The sequence below is a fragment of the Mirounga leonina genome, unplaced genomic scaffold (assembly GCF_011800145.1).
Source record: "Mirounga leonina isolate KUSES-001 unplaced genomic scaffold, KU_Mleo_1.0 Mir_168, whole genome shotgun sequence".
NCBI lineage: Eukaryota > Metazoa > Chordata > Mammalia > Carnivora > Phocidae > Mirounga > Mirounga leonina.
In genome coordinates, this window is record NW_023270426.1 from 21276555 (window position 1) to 21293545 (window position 16991).

The window sequence follows — 16991 nt, forward strand, 5'->3', positions numbered from 1 at the left end:
GAAAGGAAAGGAAAGGAAAGGAAAGAAGGAAGGAAGAAAGAAAGAAACAGGCACTGTACTTCATGTGGAGACTTCCCATGAAACCAGTCTGTTACCTTACCATGGCAAATCAGGAAGCCTGAGCAGATCTGGGGCCCCTGAGGAGAGGTGAATTCACCCCCTTGTAGAGATACCACAGGCAAAATGGTGGAGGTGACTTTCTTGGCTTGGCTTCCTCACCTCCGAATAGAAAAGTAAATAAAACCAGTACATAATATACCCAGAATAACAGAGACTATTGAAACTTCCTCAGATTATTAAGAAATCCCCAGACAAAAGTGAATTTTCTGGGTTTTGTAGTTTCTTCACACCACAGGGCTTTAGGTTTTCAGACCATACTCCAAGGGAGCGCATGTACATGAATGAACATTTCTTACTGCAATTATATAAATGAATCAGACCCAAACACAGGGAGATCAGCTTTTTGCTAATCAAGAGGAATTTATGGGGATTAGCTGTGACCCTAGCACTGGTTTACAAGGTCCTTCCACATTCTCAGCCAGACCTTCCGAAGAGCATCTTAACACAATATTCCTGTGATCGCCGCCATGAACAAGGCACATTCAAGCATCTTCACCTATGTGCCCTGGAAAAAGCAATACGACCTACGAAGAGGGGAATGCATGAACACACACACCCTAATCACCCTCTCCCATTACCAACAGAAGACATTTAGAAGAGACATGCGTGCACGCACGCACACACATTCATTCACGCACAGAAACGTGCAACATTTTCCATGGAACAGCAGCTACCATGGAGAAAGCCCAGCCCCACAGAAGGCAGATGCAAACTTCCATCCTGGCTCTCATTAAGGAAGGCTCAAAAGCGGGCCAAGGCCAGAGGGACAGCCTTACTTTCTCCATCACTGAAACATCCGAATAAGGCCAACCTTTCCTGCCCCTCTCAGCCATGGGAGAGAAACAGCTGGCCCTGGAGAGTTTTTCTCCTTCTGTGTGTTCCCTGGCTCCATGCTGCAATCCAAGCAGAATATATTAATGAAGAAATGCCTTTTGGAGGGTGGAAGACTCTCCACTCTTGTGCCCTCTCTGCAGTCTGTTTTGAAACGCGGCCTTGAGAAGTTCAAAGGACTTAGAGATTCAAGTTCAAGGAAGACCAAGACACACCCCAAGGCGGGCCGTGGTCTGAGACGCGAACAAACCTGCCCTTCTCATGTCACAGCCGACATGACCACTGCAAGAACCTAGTGCATATCCTGGTCTCATAGAATTATTTTCCAAGACTCTTAGCTCTTCTTTTTCTTTTTAATGGTAGCTGAAGGCAGTTCAGTTTCAAGTCCCTACACAAGCTGGAGTACTTGCCAAGTCCCTCCGTTTCCCCCTGTGTGGGCTCAAACAGCTTTGTTAACTGCCAGCTTCCTAGCACTGGGGGCAGAGCTTGGCCATGTCAGCCTCCCTCTAGGGGGTCTCCTGCAATCCCCACTCACCATTCTTTTCTGTCTTGTGTTTTGGTGGCTCAGGCTCCGGAAGACATGGACAGGGCCCGTCACAGAGGATGGTGAGGCTTTTTCCAGTGGAACAAGCATGGAACTCCAACTTGCACTGCAAAAGAGAGACAGAAGAGGCTTTAAGAATGCAGCTGAGCAAAAGGACACAGTCAAGAAAACCAAAAGACAACCGACAGAATGGGGGAAGATATTTGCAAATGACATATCAGATAAAGGGCTAGTATCCAAAATCTATAAAGAACTCATCAAACTCAACACCCAAAGAACAAAGAATCCAATCAAGAAATGGGCAGAAGACATGAACAGACATTTCTCCAAAGAAGACATCCAAATGGCCAACAGACACATGAAGAAGTGCTCAACATCGCTCAGCATCAGAGAAATCCAAATCAAAACCTCAATGAGATACCACCTCACACCACTCAGACGGCTAAAATTAACAAGTCAGGAAATGACAGATGTTGGCGAGGATGCAGAGAAAGGGGAACCATCCTACACTGTTGGTGGGAATGCAAGCTGGTGCAGCCACTCTGGAAAACAGTATGGAGGTTCCTCAAAAAGTTGAAAATAGAGCTACCCTACGACCCAGCAATTGCACCACTGGGTATTTACCCCAAAGATACAAATGTAGAGATCCGAAGGGGTACATGCACCCCAATGTTTATAGCAGCAATGCCCACAATAGCCAAACTGTGGAAAGAGCCAAGATGTCCATCAACAGATGAATGGATAAAGAAGATGTGGTATATATATACAATGGAATATTATGCAGCCATCAAAAAATGAAATCTTGCTGTTCGCAACAACGTGGATGGAACTAGAGAATATAATGCTAAGGGAAATAAGTCAATCAGAGAAAGGCATGTATCATATGATCTCACTGATATGAGGGATTCTTAATGTCAGGAAACAAACTGAGGGTTGCTGGAGTGGTAGGGTGGGAGGGATGGGGTGGCTGGGTGATGAACGTTGGGGAGGGTATGGGCTACAGTGAGCGCTGTGAATTGTGTAAGACTGATGAATCACAGACCTGTACCTCTGAAACAAATAATACATTATATGTTAAAAAAAATAATAATAAAAGAAGATAGTAGGAAGGGAAAAATGAGGGGGGGAAATCAGAGGGGGAGACGAACCATGAGAGACTATGGACTCTGAGAAACAAACTGAGGGTTCTGGAGGGGAGGGGGGTGGGGGGATGGGTTAGCCTGTGACGGGTATTAAAGCAGGCACGTATTGAATGGAGCACTGGGTGTTATACACAAACAATGAATCATGGAACACTACATCAAAATAATAAATAAATAGGGGGGACTAAAAAAAGAATGCAGCTGAGCAGACCCCCATATGGCTTCCCCAGGAAGTGGCCAGTGCCACTCCAACCAGATAGGCTCATGGGAGCAAAGAGAGAGAAGGAAGGAGTGCATTTCAGGTCAAGGTCCAAATGGCAGAATGCTGAATAAGAAATGGCCTTTTATGTCTTTCCAAATGCATGGGGTAACATCTAGGATCACTGCAGAGCACTGTGGTGCTTACTTTAGTCAATGATAAATGCAACTGTAACTGTGAACAGAAGTATTTTTTTTAAAGATTTTATTTATTTATTCATGAGAGACAGAGACAGAGACAGAGAGAGAGAGAGGCAGAGGGAGAAGCAGGCTCCCCGCGGAGCAGGGAGCCTGATGCACAGGACCCAATCCCAGGATCCCAGGATCACGACCTGAGCTGAAGGCAGACGCCCAACCATCTGAGCCACCCAGGCACCCTGTTAACAGAAGTATTCATCTGAAACAACATCTCGGAGTTCCAGGGGTCCACAAAGGCCCACTCCACAGCAGAAGGGCACCTCCCCCTGTTTCCTTACTCTTAACATAGGGTGCTTCTGCCCCAATGCAGTGACCCTAGGCCCTCTCAGCTGCTCACACGCTCTCCCTGGGCATGGAGGCAGAGTAACCACCTAGTTAGCTCGCCGGATGGTGTATATGAGGCCCAGCCTCGACCCATCTGGAACAAGCAAGGAGTGACTGCTTTTGCTTCAACTATCCCAAACCTGAGTGCTACACAGTCGTTTCCCCAGAGGATGCCTGTGGGTGTCTCTAGCCTGGGACTGGGTGCAAGCACCCATTTAATTCTCAGATTCAATGGTGAAGTCCAAAAGCCGGCATCTCTTCTTGTCAATCCTTTATCAGCCACACTAGTAGTGTTTTGGCCACTTTCTGCCACTTTTATCGTCAAGTCTCAATGGATTCAGAACACAGGCTGGAAAGGATGTTATTTATAGGTGCAAAAGAGTACAACAATTAACAGTATTTTTAGGATCCTGACATCTAAGGGATAAGAAACAGACTCCGACAAGTTAAATAACCCATAAAATATCACGATGATCATTCAGGGTGGATTCTAAACCATGTCTGAGCGCAGGGCTAGGCACTTGCTGGTCCCACATCACTGGTCCTGCCACGTGCACAGGCTTGAGAGAGCAGACATCCCATACGGTACCCCAGGTTGCTACTGGCCTGGATCTCAGTTGTCTGACACTTCATTCCTTTTCCAATTACACAATTCTCAGGATCCAGGCCTGCATGCAATCAGCCTTTTGCTAAGGCCCACGGGCCCAGAACCATGTTTGTATCTGGTGGAGGTTCCAAGGAAGAGGAGACAGGCAAAATTTACCAAGCACCCACTTTGTGTGCGGTTCTTATCGGGGGCCATGGGGAATCTTTTAAAAGAAAAAATAGAAATACAGTCCTTGCCCTTGGAAAACACAAATGCATACTTCTGAAAAGCCCACTAGCATTTGCAAAGCAACACGCCTGAGGACAGATGAATACCGGCTCATGGAGAAGGCCGAGCTATTCAGTCCCCGTCCCGATTACAAACCGAGGGCAAGAGTGCCTCAAACCTGGCTGTAAACATCCTGGAGTCACTCTGGGTGACTCCAACTGTCACCCACACGGTAGCCAGCCTCACGGAGAAAGCACAAGACAAGCCTATGGGGTGATGACTTCCCTTCGAGGCAACTGCCTTTTGTACGTACTTGTTAGGCGTCTAGTATGTGCGCAGTGTGGCTGGAGGGGTGGTGGGGACTGGAGGCAAGGCAGCCACAGCCCAGGCCTCCAACCTCAACAGACTTCATGAGGAGGCACAAAAGAGCACATCCCTCTAAAGCCATGTGGCCAGGACTGTGAAGTGGGCAGGAGTCGTGTGTATGGAGGGATGTGGCACAAAAAGCCCCACAGGAATGGGATGGGCCTGCTGCCAGCCAGGTGGACAGAACGCACGCCAAGAGGAAGCCTGGAAGGGGGCAGGGGGTTGTCTGTGTAAGAAGCTTCTTCTCAAATCCTGTATGCATGTGCCCAGGGCTAGAGAGAAGACCACGGTGGCCAGTCCTGCCTCCTCCCTCCGCTCCACTGCTCTGGAAACAATCCTGCTTCAGTTCTCAAACTATTTTCTCAACAGAATCCCCAAAGCTAACTTAGGGGCAACAATATATTTGTATATGAAAATTTATTTTGTAAAGTCAAAACTTAATACAGTATTACTTACTCTAAAGCCTTATCCTACTGTTACCAGAATTGCCTGTTCATATCTATGACAGACTGTAATACTCTTCCCAGACATTCTCTGGCTTCCCTGAAAGAGGAATCTCTGCTCCGCTCACCGCCCCGGGAGGGGGGTGGGGGGGAGTGGGCCCCCCTCCCCATGGACATCAGTCCTGGCCACGTGACTTGCTCTCTCTGGGGACTGTGAGTAGGCGTGACAGGCCAGGGTTGAGCAGGTGTTTTAAGAACCACGGCTTACTTTTATCACCTCTCTTGCTGTTCCCCCTACTATAAATACGACATAAACCACAAAAGGGCTGATCCTCTGGCCTGGGGCCCGGAGGGGAGGGCGGAGGGCAAGGACCAGAGCTGCAGCTAACCCAGAGTGAATACACAACATGCACAGGAGGTAATGGTTGCTGGCTGCCATGAGCCACTTATGTTTGGGAATCCTCTGCGAGCACAGCGTAACGTATCCAAAGGTAGCAGCACTGACTTCCGACTACACCATGAGGTCCTTATCACCTGGAAAAAGTCTAAGTCACTGTCTGATCCCGGGCACATAGTAGGTGTTCAGCAAACAGTTGCTCAAAGATACAGGCAGAAGGTGGTGGTGCTCCCCGGGCTCCTCCAGGCCTCTGTTGTGGTCCCCAGAAGCGACCACCCACCCTCACAGGGAATGCAGGTACTGGAGCTCGGGAATGTTCCCAGTGAAGCATCCTTGACCCACACCTGCTGCCTGAGTCCTCTCTGCGAGCTCCACGTCCAGCACTTGGCCTTCCAGTCTCCCTGCTCACCCTCGTGCATCGCTGGAGTCGGAATCTTGTCCATCTGCTTCCTAGATGCCCAGAACACTCGTTCCCCTGGGGGGCCTGGCATTGCCTGAGCGTCCCTGCGGACTGTAATTCTAGTAACTCCACTTCCCTGGCCAGCCCCAGAACCCCCTCTTGTGGACAGCTGCTGTCGCAATCTGTGGAGGCAGCCAGGCCTTCTCCCGGACCCTGGGGAGGTGCCACCAGAGAAAACAAGATTTATCTGCACCAGTGGAAACCCATGTTTCAAGGCCACAGGTCCGCCTTTTTATCTTCCAAGACAGTATGTGGCATTTAAATGAAGCTCAAAGGACTAGAATTCCATTTTTTTAAAAAGCTCAACACACACTATTTAGAGATACCTATCTATGTGTAAATATATATGGGGGGTTGGGTGACAAATACCAAGACAGGGGCGACCTCTGGGACAGAGGCAGGAGGATGGCATCAGACAGGAGCCCAGAAAAACACCGTGAAAACTGAGAGTGGTTTATTTCCCAAAGCTTAGTGGTAGATTCTGAGGTTTTGTTTGTTGGGCTTGGCAACTTACAGAAATAAGACATCTACATTTATGTATCAAATATTTCATGATAAAATATAAAACAAAGTTGACATGCGTCTATCAAAGTGACGACTGAGCTCTACCCATGCCTCCCAGGGATTGTCGCTAAGAGGAGTAAATGAGAGCACATGTGGGCACTTGCAGGCAAGGGGAGAGGGCACCCCTGGCTCTGAGCCTGAGTTCTGGACTGTTGCTGGGGGGTGGGGGCTCCTCAGGGCACCCACGCATGTCCCCTTCCCACAGCACTTCACTAAGTCCCACCCTCTCTCCCCCAGACTCTTGCTAGGGAAGGACAGTTACAGAGGCCGAAAGGTGGTCACTGCACCAGCCTTCCTCACAGGGGCCAGGTAACTTCCAAAGTACAGCACTTCTAGCTAGACTGGGCCGCACTGCCCGAGGCCTTCACGCCGGGCAATGGCCTCCAACGCCTTCTCCCAACCTGCAGGCCACAGATGTTCAGGAAAGCCCTGGCCATTCACCTGCAATCCCAAGGGGAGAAAACGCACAGAGCCGGCTGGGCTCTGCAGAAGTGTGCCCTGCGCTGTGCACATACCCATGCTGCAAACACTCAGCAGGTATGCTGGCCCTTCGGCATAGGGCTACCAAGAGAACAGGGCCAAGAGAAAAAGAGGCAGCTCACGGTACTTTTCCCGGGTGGCGATGCCACGAACAGGCTCCTGGCCCAGCAGACACTGGGCTCCCACCTATCAGGACAGGGGCAGCCTCCCCTGGCAAAGAGGCGGCAGGACCGGAGCGTGAGAGTGCAAATCCCCTACAGAGACGTGAGGAGGGAGACCCAAGTGGCTCCGGACACCACAGCGACGGCACCGGTTCCTTTTCAACATGACAAAGCCTCCAGAATCGCTGCATCTTCTCTCCCACCATGCTCAGAGCTGCAGGTGCCCGCAGGCTAAATCACCTACGGTGATCTGTTGGCAGTAGGGACGTGCTCGGGTGGCACTTACCGGCTCCCTCCACACCTGCCCCAGAGATGCTAGGGACGCAGGCCGTCCGCCTGCACCTGCCAGGCTCTGGTGACCTGTCTCAGAACAGTGTCTGCAGAGCTCCAACTTAAACAGGGTAGACTGGGAGCCTACGCCTTAGAGTCTGTGGCTTGGAGGGGGAAAAGCAAACAAAACAAAACAAAACAATTAAAAACAACTACAAAATGGCATTCTTGGGAACTGATAAAGGAACACCCATAAATTTTTTTTTTTTTTAGAAAAAATTGTGGGGAGAGAAGAGGAGGAAAGAGGTATAAATGAATTTTTTAGATTTAGAGTCAAGAGCCGGTCAGTTACTCCAAGCTCCCAAAGAGCCAAGGCTGCAGGCAAGCCCAGGAGCTCCTCCACCCAAAGGGGAAAGTGACACACTGAACAAATGTAAAGACCGGTGGTCACTGCGGCCTGTTGGGGAGAGCCCTGCCAACGCTGACCCGTATCAGAAGTGGGTCTAAGCAGAGAGGAGTCACCACCGCCCTGGCCCCCACTTATCCTCTAGAAGAGACAACTTTGCACCTTGTGTTAGTATTGAATTATAGCCCTCCCAAAAGATATTTGGAAGTCCTAACCCCCAGTATCTTTGCTTTATAGAGGGTCTTTATGGAGACAATCAACTTAAAATGAGCTCAATAGCGTGGGTCCTAATCCACTATGACTGCCATGCTTATAAGAAGGGGAAAGTTGGACACAGAGACAAACCTGTGTAGAGGGAAGATGAAGAAGTAAAGTGACATAGGGAGAAGACAGCCACCTACAAAGAATGCCTGAGGCTATGGGAAACTAAGGACAAGGCAGGAGACAGATTCTTTCTCCCGGCCTCAGAAGGAACCAACCTCGCCCACACCTTGGCTTCCAACTTCTACCTCCAGGGCTGTGAGACAGTCAATTCCTATTGTTTGAGGCACCCAGGTTGTGGTTAGTGCAGCCCTGGCAAACTAATACACCTTCTGCCCAGATGTTTAAAAAGAGACAGTCTCGGGGTGCCTGGGTGGCTCAGTCATTAAGCGTCTGCCTTCGGCTCAGGTCATGATCCCAGGGTCCTGGGATCGAGTCCCATGTCTGGCTCCCTGCTCGGCGGGAAGCCTGCTTCTCCCTCTCCCACTCCCCCTGCTTGTGTTCCTGCTCTCGCTCTCTCTCTGTCAAATAAATAAATAAAATCTTAAAAAAAAAAAAAGAGAGACAGTCTCTAAGGGATGGAAATGCCTCGTCTTAGGTTTATAGAACACAGACCGTTGTGCCAAGATGACTCAGTCCTCCGTGAAAGCAAGTAAAAAACCTGGAACAGCAACTTTAGGATGTTGGGCAGGTGGACATATAGAACTTGGCCAAATACTATCAACTGTGACTCATGTGCAGAAATATGAAAAATTCAAGACTTTATAATGATTTTATGATCAAGTAGTGAAATAAATGATAAGCCCTAAGTATTTAAAGGAGGAAAGTGGGAAATCAACAACTTTTAAACAACTTTTAAACTTTGTACTGGAATCCATATTCATAGAAACACAAAGAGAAACACGGATATAACCTCCTGAAGCTTCTATACCCCTTGACCTGCTGGGAGAGAAATGTCTTCCCCAGTCCTCACAGAAATGCAAAAGATGGAGGGAGCCAAACACTGTGCAAATGAGCAGAAATATTCAAAATGTTGACCTACTTAAGAATAACTGTGCTAACAAAGTTCCCAACCAATCTTTCCTTCCATTTTGCATAACACACCAACACGTCGGAATGAGTGAATGTTACTGCAAATGGCCAGTAAATCTTTCTCTTCTGTGATTTGTAAAGCAAAACTAATAACCTCTCTCTGGTTCACTGCTCACATAGGTCTCCACTGAGGACGTTTCTCCACCACCCCACACTCTGCTTTGCCTTGCATACTTTGGGTATTATTTTTAACATTTTATTTAAATTGCTTTCTCCACTCTATTTCATCAACCAATCATCTATTTTTAAACCAGACTGTTGACAGTTCACAGTTGACAATTTTGTTCACAGTTGATGAATTCTGATTTGTTTTTATTCCCCCAAAATCATGTTGAAGAAGCGGGGGGTGGGTAATCTCATGGCTCTGCTGGCTTTAATGAGCGGGCAGGAACTGAGCAGCTGCTGGCTACCCATGCTATTCCTGACAGACGGAAGAACATCTGTCTGTTTGTCTGGGGCTTGACTGTCCCTGTGGTCATGTGAAAGGAGGAGTGAAGAAAAACAAAAGAAGGGTCTTTGGGCTCATTCAGAGCTTTACCAAACATGCATTCATGTGTGTGTTCCTTCTTGCATCCAACAAATATTTACTGAGCACCTACTATGGGCCAGGCCCTGTACCAGCTCCAAACCAACAAGGAAAAAACACTGTTGCCATGAAGTTTATATGGCAGGTGCTGATGAGGACCATAAAACAGCACAAAGGAGAGTAAGAGAGAATAACGGGGAGGAGAGGGTATATTACATGGGATGATGAGGCAATCCGGCAAGATGACATCTGAAAAAAGAATTAAATAAGCCATGCAGCCCTCTGGGGTAAGGGGATTCCAGGCAAAGGCTCCAAGGTGAAAGATGCTGACTGTACCTGACAGTCATCCAGGAAGGCCGTCTGCCTACAGAGGAGGGAGTAGGGGGGAGAGCGGAAGGGACCATTGCAGCTGAATGCACGGAGGCCTGTGTGTGACTCAGGGCTCCCCTACCCGCCCCCCCACACACACATGCACACATTGCTCTGAGTTAAGGATTCCAAAGAAGGCAGAACCTTACACCTTAAAACCAAGTTGCTAAAAATGTGAGAAAGGAAAAGCTCGTCTTTACAGAAGAATGCCAGCTAAATAAATTGAGAAGGAATGCTAGAAATAGAAAATCATTTGGCAACTCCCCATGTAATAATTGAGTCAGGAAAGGATCACTTGATGTTTATTAGAAATCGTGGGTAAAAGGAATTGGGGAATAGGACAATCACACGGTCTCCAAGTGCCACCCACAGAACACACACCTCATTATTAAATGAGGAAAATGTACATTTTCAATAAAAATACATGGCAGGCACAACTTAACGCAGGGACTGAGGGGCCAATGTAGCACCAGCAAGGCCGTGAGACAGTAAATTCCTATTTTCCTAAATTCCCAGAGTGGGACCGGCTAATGTACCTCCTGCACAAGGAAGTACTCCACCGTAGTGCCTCCGAGAGATCGGGGCCGAAAATGCCTCACCCTCCATCTATTCGTTGGAGAACAAGTCCAAAATTGAAGACATTTTATAAGATAAATGCCTGAACTTTCAAAAAATAAACAACCAAAAAACCCTGGGGTGAGTGTGTGTCACTCTTCTAGATTAGAAGAAATTAAAAAGCTAGAACAAATGCAGTGGGTGAGGCTTGACTAGATCTTGAAAAACCACAATTATACAAAAGTTGCAAAAGACAGTCTGGGAAAAAGTGCTGTGGTTTTAACGAGGGCTGCACATTACGTGACATTACTGGGTTATTGTTCTCCTAGGTGTAATAATACCTATGAAAGTGGTCATCCAGGAGGATGCCTGTCACCTTAGGGGTGAGGTGTCTTAGCATCCGTAATTTATTTCTCAATGGCTCAAGGGGGAAAGCATGTAGGTTAGAGAGACGGTGTGAATTTCATAAAATGTTCGCAACTGCCAAATCTCGGTGAGGGGTATGTAAGTACTCGTCGTTTTGTTTTTTAAATTCTTCCATACATTTAATAACTATTAAACCAATTTCTCCACATCCTCACAAATACTTGTTATTTCTTGTCTTTTTGATTCTAGCCATTCCGACAGGTATGTGGTGATAGCTCACTGTGGTTTTGATTTGCATTTCCATCATGATGAGTGATGTTGAGCATCTTTACATGTGTCTCTTGGCCATCTGGAGGTCTTCTTTGGAGAAATGTCTATTCAGGTCCTCTGCCCATTTTCCAATTGGATTGGTTTTTGGTGTTGAGTTGTACTGAGTTCTTTATATATTTTGGATATTAACCCCTAACTGGATATACCATTTGCACATATCTTCTCCCATTCATAGACCTCTGTGTTGTTTTGTTGATGGTTTTCCTTGCTGTGCGAAAGCTTTCTATTTTAGTGTAGTCCCAATAGTTTAATTTTGCTTTCATTTTCCTTGCCTGAGGAGACATATCCAAATGTTGGTGGGAATGCAAATTGGTACAGCCACTGTAAAAAACAGTGTGGAGGTTCCTCAAAAAATTAAAGATAGAATTACCATGCAATGCAGTATATTCACTATTGGGTAGTTACCCAAAGAAAGGGAAAACACTAATTTGAAAAGGTACATGCGTTCCCATGTTTTTTGCAGTGTTATTTACAATAGCCAAAATAAGGAAGCAACCCAAGTGTCCACTGAAAGATGAATGGATAAAGAAGATAAATAATACACACACACATACACACACACAACGGAATATTACTCAGCCACAAAAACAATGAGATCTTGCCATTTGTAAGATAGGTGGACCAAGAGGGTCTAACGCTAAGTGAAATAAGTCAGCAGAGAAAGGGAAATACCATATAATTTCACTCGTATATAGAATTTAAGAAACAAAATGAACAAATGATGAAAAAAAGAGACAAAAAGAAAAAAACCTCTAAATACAGAGAACAAACTGGAGGTTACCAGGGGAAGGTCACTAGAGGATGAGTGAAATAGGTGAAGGGGATGAAGTACACTTATCGTGATGAGCCCTGAGTAATGTATGGAATTACTGAATCCCATTATACACTTGAAACTAATATAACACTGTATGTTAATTATACTTCAATTAAAAAATTATTGAACCAAAAGCTGGAGAAAAATAAATGTAACTTGCTTTGCCCAGTGGTGCTGAGAAAATGTTTCCGGAAACCATGCCAACCATGGCTATGTGCTCCCCTGAACTGTTCGTCATAGACTGCATGGGCATGGTGCCTACCACAAAGACTTGTCCTCCTGCGCTTCCCCACCAGGGGGTGAGCTCTTGGAGGGCAGTGAGGATCCTGTAGACCAAGGTCTGCAGGAAGAACAGGCCTTCGGCAAGAATTTGTTCAACCTATGATTGAGATTTTTCTGGAGCACAAATTTTCTTAGGAGACAGAAGCAAGCAAGGCCGCAATGCGAAGGGTCAACGCAGGCGCAGCGAACGGCAGCATTTTAGATCTTGCCAAGCACTCTTCGGTGGTGCATACAAGAAACAGGCTGGATAAAGACACACATCTTGTCTGAGGTCATTCTCTTAAGTAACTAACACCCCTACCTTCTCCTGACCTTCTTCAGCTTGTCAACCATTTAGCAAGCCCCTCTTCAGCAAACGAGGAGGCAAATTGCAGTCCAGTTCAAGTACACGTTGTCACACGTTTGTGTTTAGAGGCAAAGCTGCATCAATTTCCTCACTTGTGCAACAAGACCAGTGGAACGTCTTGCTCGTGAAATGCCAAAGGAAAGGGCAAGGCTCCACGTGAGGGGGCCTAAGGAAAAGATGTCAGCTCCCCAGGGGCAGGAGTTCAAGGGACGTGCTGCAATTTGGGACCAAGCCCTGCAGCCTTTGATTTGTGGCACCCTCCGTGCCATGCATCCAGCAGTGACCCCACCTTGGTGATCAGAGCCGCCCCGTGGGGTGCCTGCCCCGCCCCACAGGGTCCCCAGGCTCATCGCCACTACTCCCCTGTCCCTGGTCTGTGTTTTTTTATTTATTTATTTTTTAAAGATTTTTATTTATTTATTTGACAGAGAGAGCGAGAGAGCACAAGCAGGGGGAACAGTAGAGGGAGAGGGAGAAGTAGGCTCCCGGCTGAGCAGGGAGCCCAATGTGGGGCTCGATCCCAGGACCCTGGGATCATGACCTGAGCCGAAGGCAGACGCTTAACCATCTGAGCCACCCAGGCGCCCCCCTGGTCTGTGTTTTATGCGCCCCAACCTCACCCGCCTGGGGCTTCCATGCCTCACCTCCACTGCTTCTCCCTTCTGGGACTTTACCTGCTGTCTGCTCTGCCTGGGATCCTCTGAAGGCTGGACCATGTTGTGAAATTTCCCATTTCTGCGGGGCTTCCTCTCTATCTAGGATTGGGGGGAGATGGCACAGACACAGAAGGACATGCTTCCTATCAGTCTGTTGGGGAGCCCACAGAGCCAGAACTGCCAGGGCTGCACCACGAGAGGTGGGACCCCACGTAGCCTGGCCATGCATGGCCCAGAAGCAGCAGACAGCCCCACATCCAAAGCAGCCCTGGTCCCAGGGACAGTTAAAGGTCCCTCCCTGTGACCCCTCGTATAATTCAGGCCTTTGCTCAGGTGTCACCTTCTCGATGAAGCCTTCTCTCAGCACCCTTGTACGATCATAACCAGCACTCCTGACCCTCTCACACCGTTCTCCTGTGTGTACATACACACCCACACACACACATACACATCATGTTCTAACACACTGTATGGATTTCTTGTTTTATTTACTCTTTCCTGTCACTCTCCCTTGCTAGAATTTAAGTTCCACGAGGACAGGGATCTTTGTTCTGTTCACTGCTATACCCCAAGTGCCCAGCACAGTCCCTGGCTTGTAGCAGTTGCTCAGTAGAAACACGTCGGGAGGGCGCCTGGGTGGCTCAGTCGTTAAGCGGCTGCCTTCGGCTCAGGTCGTGATCCCAGAGTCCTGGGACTGAGTCCCACATCGGGCTCCCTGCTCAGCAGGAAGCCTGCTTCTCCCTCTCCCACTCCCCCTGCTTGTGTTCCTGCTTTCGCTGTCTCTGTCTCTGTCAAATAAATAAATTAATTAAATCTTAAAAAAAAAAGAAAAGAAACACGTCGGGGTAAAGGAATGAGTGAACAAAAGCCACAGCCTATGTGCACAGGTGAGTGACTAAGAATTCTGAAGAGTGACAGGACCCCAGGAAGGAGGCAAAACGCACAAAATGAGTTCAAGTTTCCTACCAGCCCTACAGGAAAAGGACTCCAAGTAGAATGAGACTGATTTCCTTAGAATTTGAAGAGGCAGGCAGACACCTGGATGTGAGAACAGATTCAGACCTCCCTCTCTTCCTGGCCTGGCTCCTGTTTTCCCTCCAGACAGGCCTGGGGGGGGGGGGGGGGCTCTGTGCCCCGGGGCCATGCTCGCTCACTGCGTTACTGCGCTGCGCATACTCATCTACCCACACAGCCGCCTCTGAAGAAAACATGCATCTTTTTTCTTTAAAGATTTTATTTATTTATTTGAAAGAGAGAGCAAGAGAGAGCACAAGCAGGGGGAGCAGCAGAGGGAGAAGCAGGCTCCGCGCCGAGAAGGGAGCCTGACACAGGGCTCTATCCCAGGACCCCAGCATCACGACCCGAGCTGAAGGCAGATGTTTAACTGACTGAGCCACCCAGGCGCCCTGAAAACATGCATCTTTGTCTAGACCCTAGCACACAGCAAGTGTTTCATATGTTGACTTACTTATGGGATATACTTTATATAACACTATGTGAGAGCAGACGTGGGTGGGTTCATTTTGCAGATAGAGAAAGTGAAACCTTGAGAAAGCAAAGGACTGTCTCAAGGTCACAAGGCCAGTAAATGGCAGACTTCCTTTTTAATCCAGATCATTCAGCTTCTCCCTAGTCCATTGCTGTGTGCAGTGCCTCACGGACTTCTGGACACTGAGGGGTCTGGCAAAGTCTTTCCGGGCATCCCAGGATGGCTGAATGTATAGGGAGAGGATATTGAGAGGGAGGGAAAGACTCCAGGTCTGGGGAAGTGGAGACCGGGAGGGAAGGAGTCCTCTGCTGCAAGCTGCCGTGATGCTGAGCTATAGGAAGGGAAGGAAGGCAGCTGACCGCTCTCCCCTAGCTTAGGCCAAAGGAAACCCTTGCTCGTCAACTGCACTGCTGTTAGTGATGTTACCCAAAGTCATTTTAAATGGTTGCAATTGGTTAAGATCACTTGCAGAACTCAAGCAGATTAGTCCACAGAACTGAGTAACATTAGGTGGGCGCCTTCCCTTTGTGTTCGGGAAGCTGATGGCATCCAGGCTCACCTGCCCTGGAGGCACGAGGGCCTGCAGCGATTCCGGGCTCACAGAGTAACCATCAGATATTATACTGGGGCTCTCCTGGGCACAGTGCTGTCAGGAGCTGGCATTCCAGAGTGGCCCAGCCAGAGAAGGCTCCAAGATCAGGCCTCTGAACCTGACTCCCACCACAGGGAAAGGTTCCTGAGAGCATTCTCAAGAGCAAGAACTGGACAACTAACTGGATGCTGTTCATGCCCGCACACCCTAGGGCCAGACGTAAGCCCCACAGCTCCCAGTGGGTGGAGAGGGCTTGCTGAAATTCATCATCTTGCCAGCAACTCTAGGAGGTTAGGGAGTGCCATCCCGTTCTACAGAGGAGGGCGGGAAAGAATGAAAGGAGAAGAGAGGAAGAAAAGCAAGCAGCGGAGGAAGCATGGCAGAAGGGGAGGAGGGTGGTCCTGCAAGCAGAGGAAAAAGCAGCAACCCTCCAGAAGAGACTCCAGGCAGTGCAGGAGGTGGGTTGGGAGCAGGGGCTCGTTCACAGTCTCTCGCCCAGCCTGGCTGTGTGGGCTCAGGCAGCTCTAGGAGAAAGGAAGAGAATGTTCCTAGCTGACATCTGCTTAAAATAAAAACGTCTCTGCTGCTATAAATGCCCTTGGGATGTCTGTCTCTTCGGCTGTCCCAGCTTCCTCGGAGGTGCCCCGCCCACTCGAAGCCACCTCTCCGACCACCTGTCCCCCCGCCACCACCGGGACAGACTCCCTCACAGAGAGCATTCACAGGAGGTGGCACCCTGTGAGGGCGGCACCTAATTTCCATCAGGACTCTCACCTCTCCAGCTTTGATGATGGAGGGGGAGAGGCTTTCTGCCCAGGCTCTGCCTGCCTCTGTCACTGCAGGCCTGAAAGGGGATGCGGCATTCAGGGCCTCCACTGCCTTCTAGGGAGGAGAGTCTAAGCCATTCACAGAACCTGCCCAAGCCTTCCTTTCCTTAGTACTAGCTAAAGCCACCCCCCCTCCCCTGCAGCTGTCAGGACAGAATGGGTAACTGGGGGATCCCCGCTGTCGGGCAGCACCCTGGCACATGGTGGACAATAAATCTCGGCTCACGCCTCCAGTCCTGCGAACCCCGGCTTCATGTTCCCATTCCTCCAGTAGCTGTTGCACACCTGAAGGATCCCTGTGAAAGGCCAACGCATGTGATTCTCTGCCCCAGTTCACACCCACTCCTCGTCCCCTGTCATCCTCAGATGAGCGTGAAGCTGTGAGCCCAGAAGAGGACCCTGATGGTCTACAGCCCATGTATCCCTCTAACTTTGTCCCTTTGCCTCTCTTCCCAACATATGCTCGCTCTGCTCCGGCACACTGCCCCCTAAATGGCCCCTTCATGCTCCCACCTTGATATCATCTGCCTCGATGCCTTGCTTTGTCTGCAGCACCCCCAGGGATCCTGTGGCAGGTTTCCCCGAGGGCACCCACCGCCCATGCCCACCTCCACCGCATGCTGCCCTGCATTGCAGTGACTGCTTTCTTGTCTGTCTCTCTTACGGATTCCACAAAGACGATGCTGTAGTTCACTTGTTTAGGCTTAG

The 16991-nt window shown here is 48.8% G+C and overlaps 1 protein-coding gene across 1 annotated transcript in view; it reads right to left on the bottom strand.

Moving 5' to 3' along the window:
* The window catches only part of SPOCK1 (SPARC (osteonectin), cwcv and kazal like domains proteoglycan 1), a 540185-nt gene that overhangs the window by 102907 nt on the left and 420287 nt on the right, over positions 1-16991 (bottom strand). Inside the window, exon 6 of the mRNA XM_035014187.1 lies at positions 1487-1601. Coding sequence (XP_034870078.1) covers positions 1487-1601 — 115 coding nt within the window. The remainder of the gene's footprint in view (positions 1-1486; positions 1602-16991) is intronic.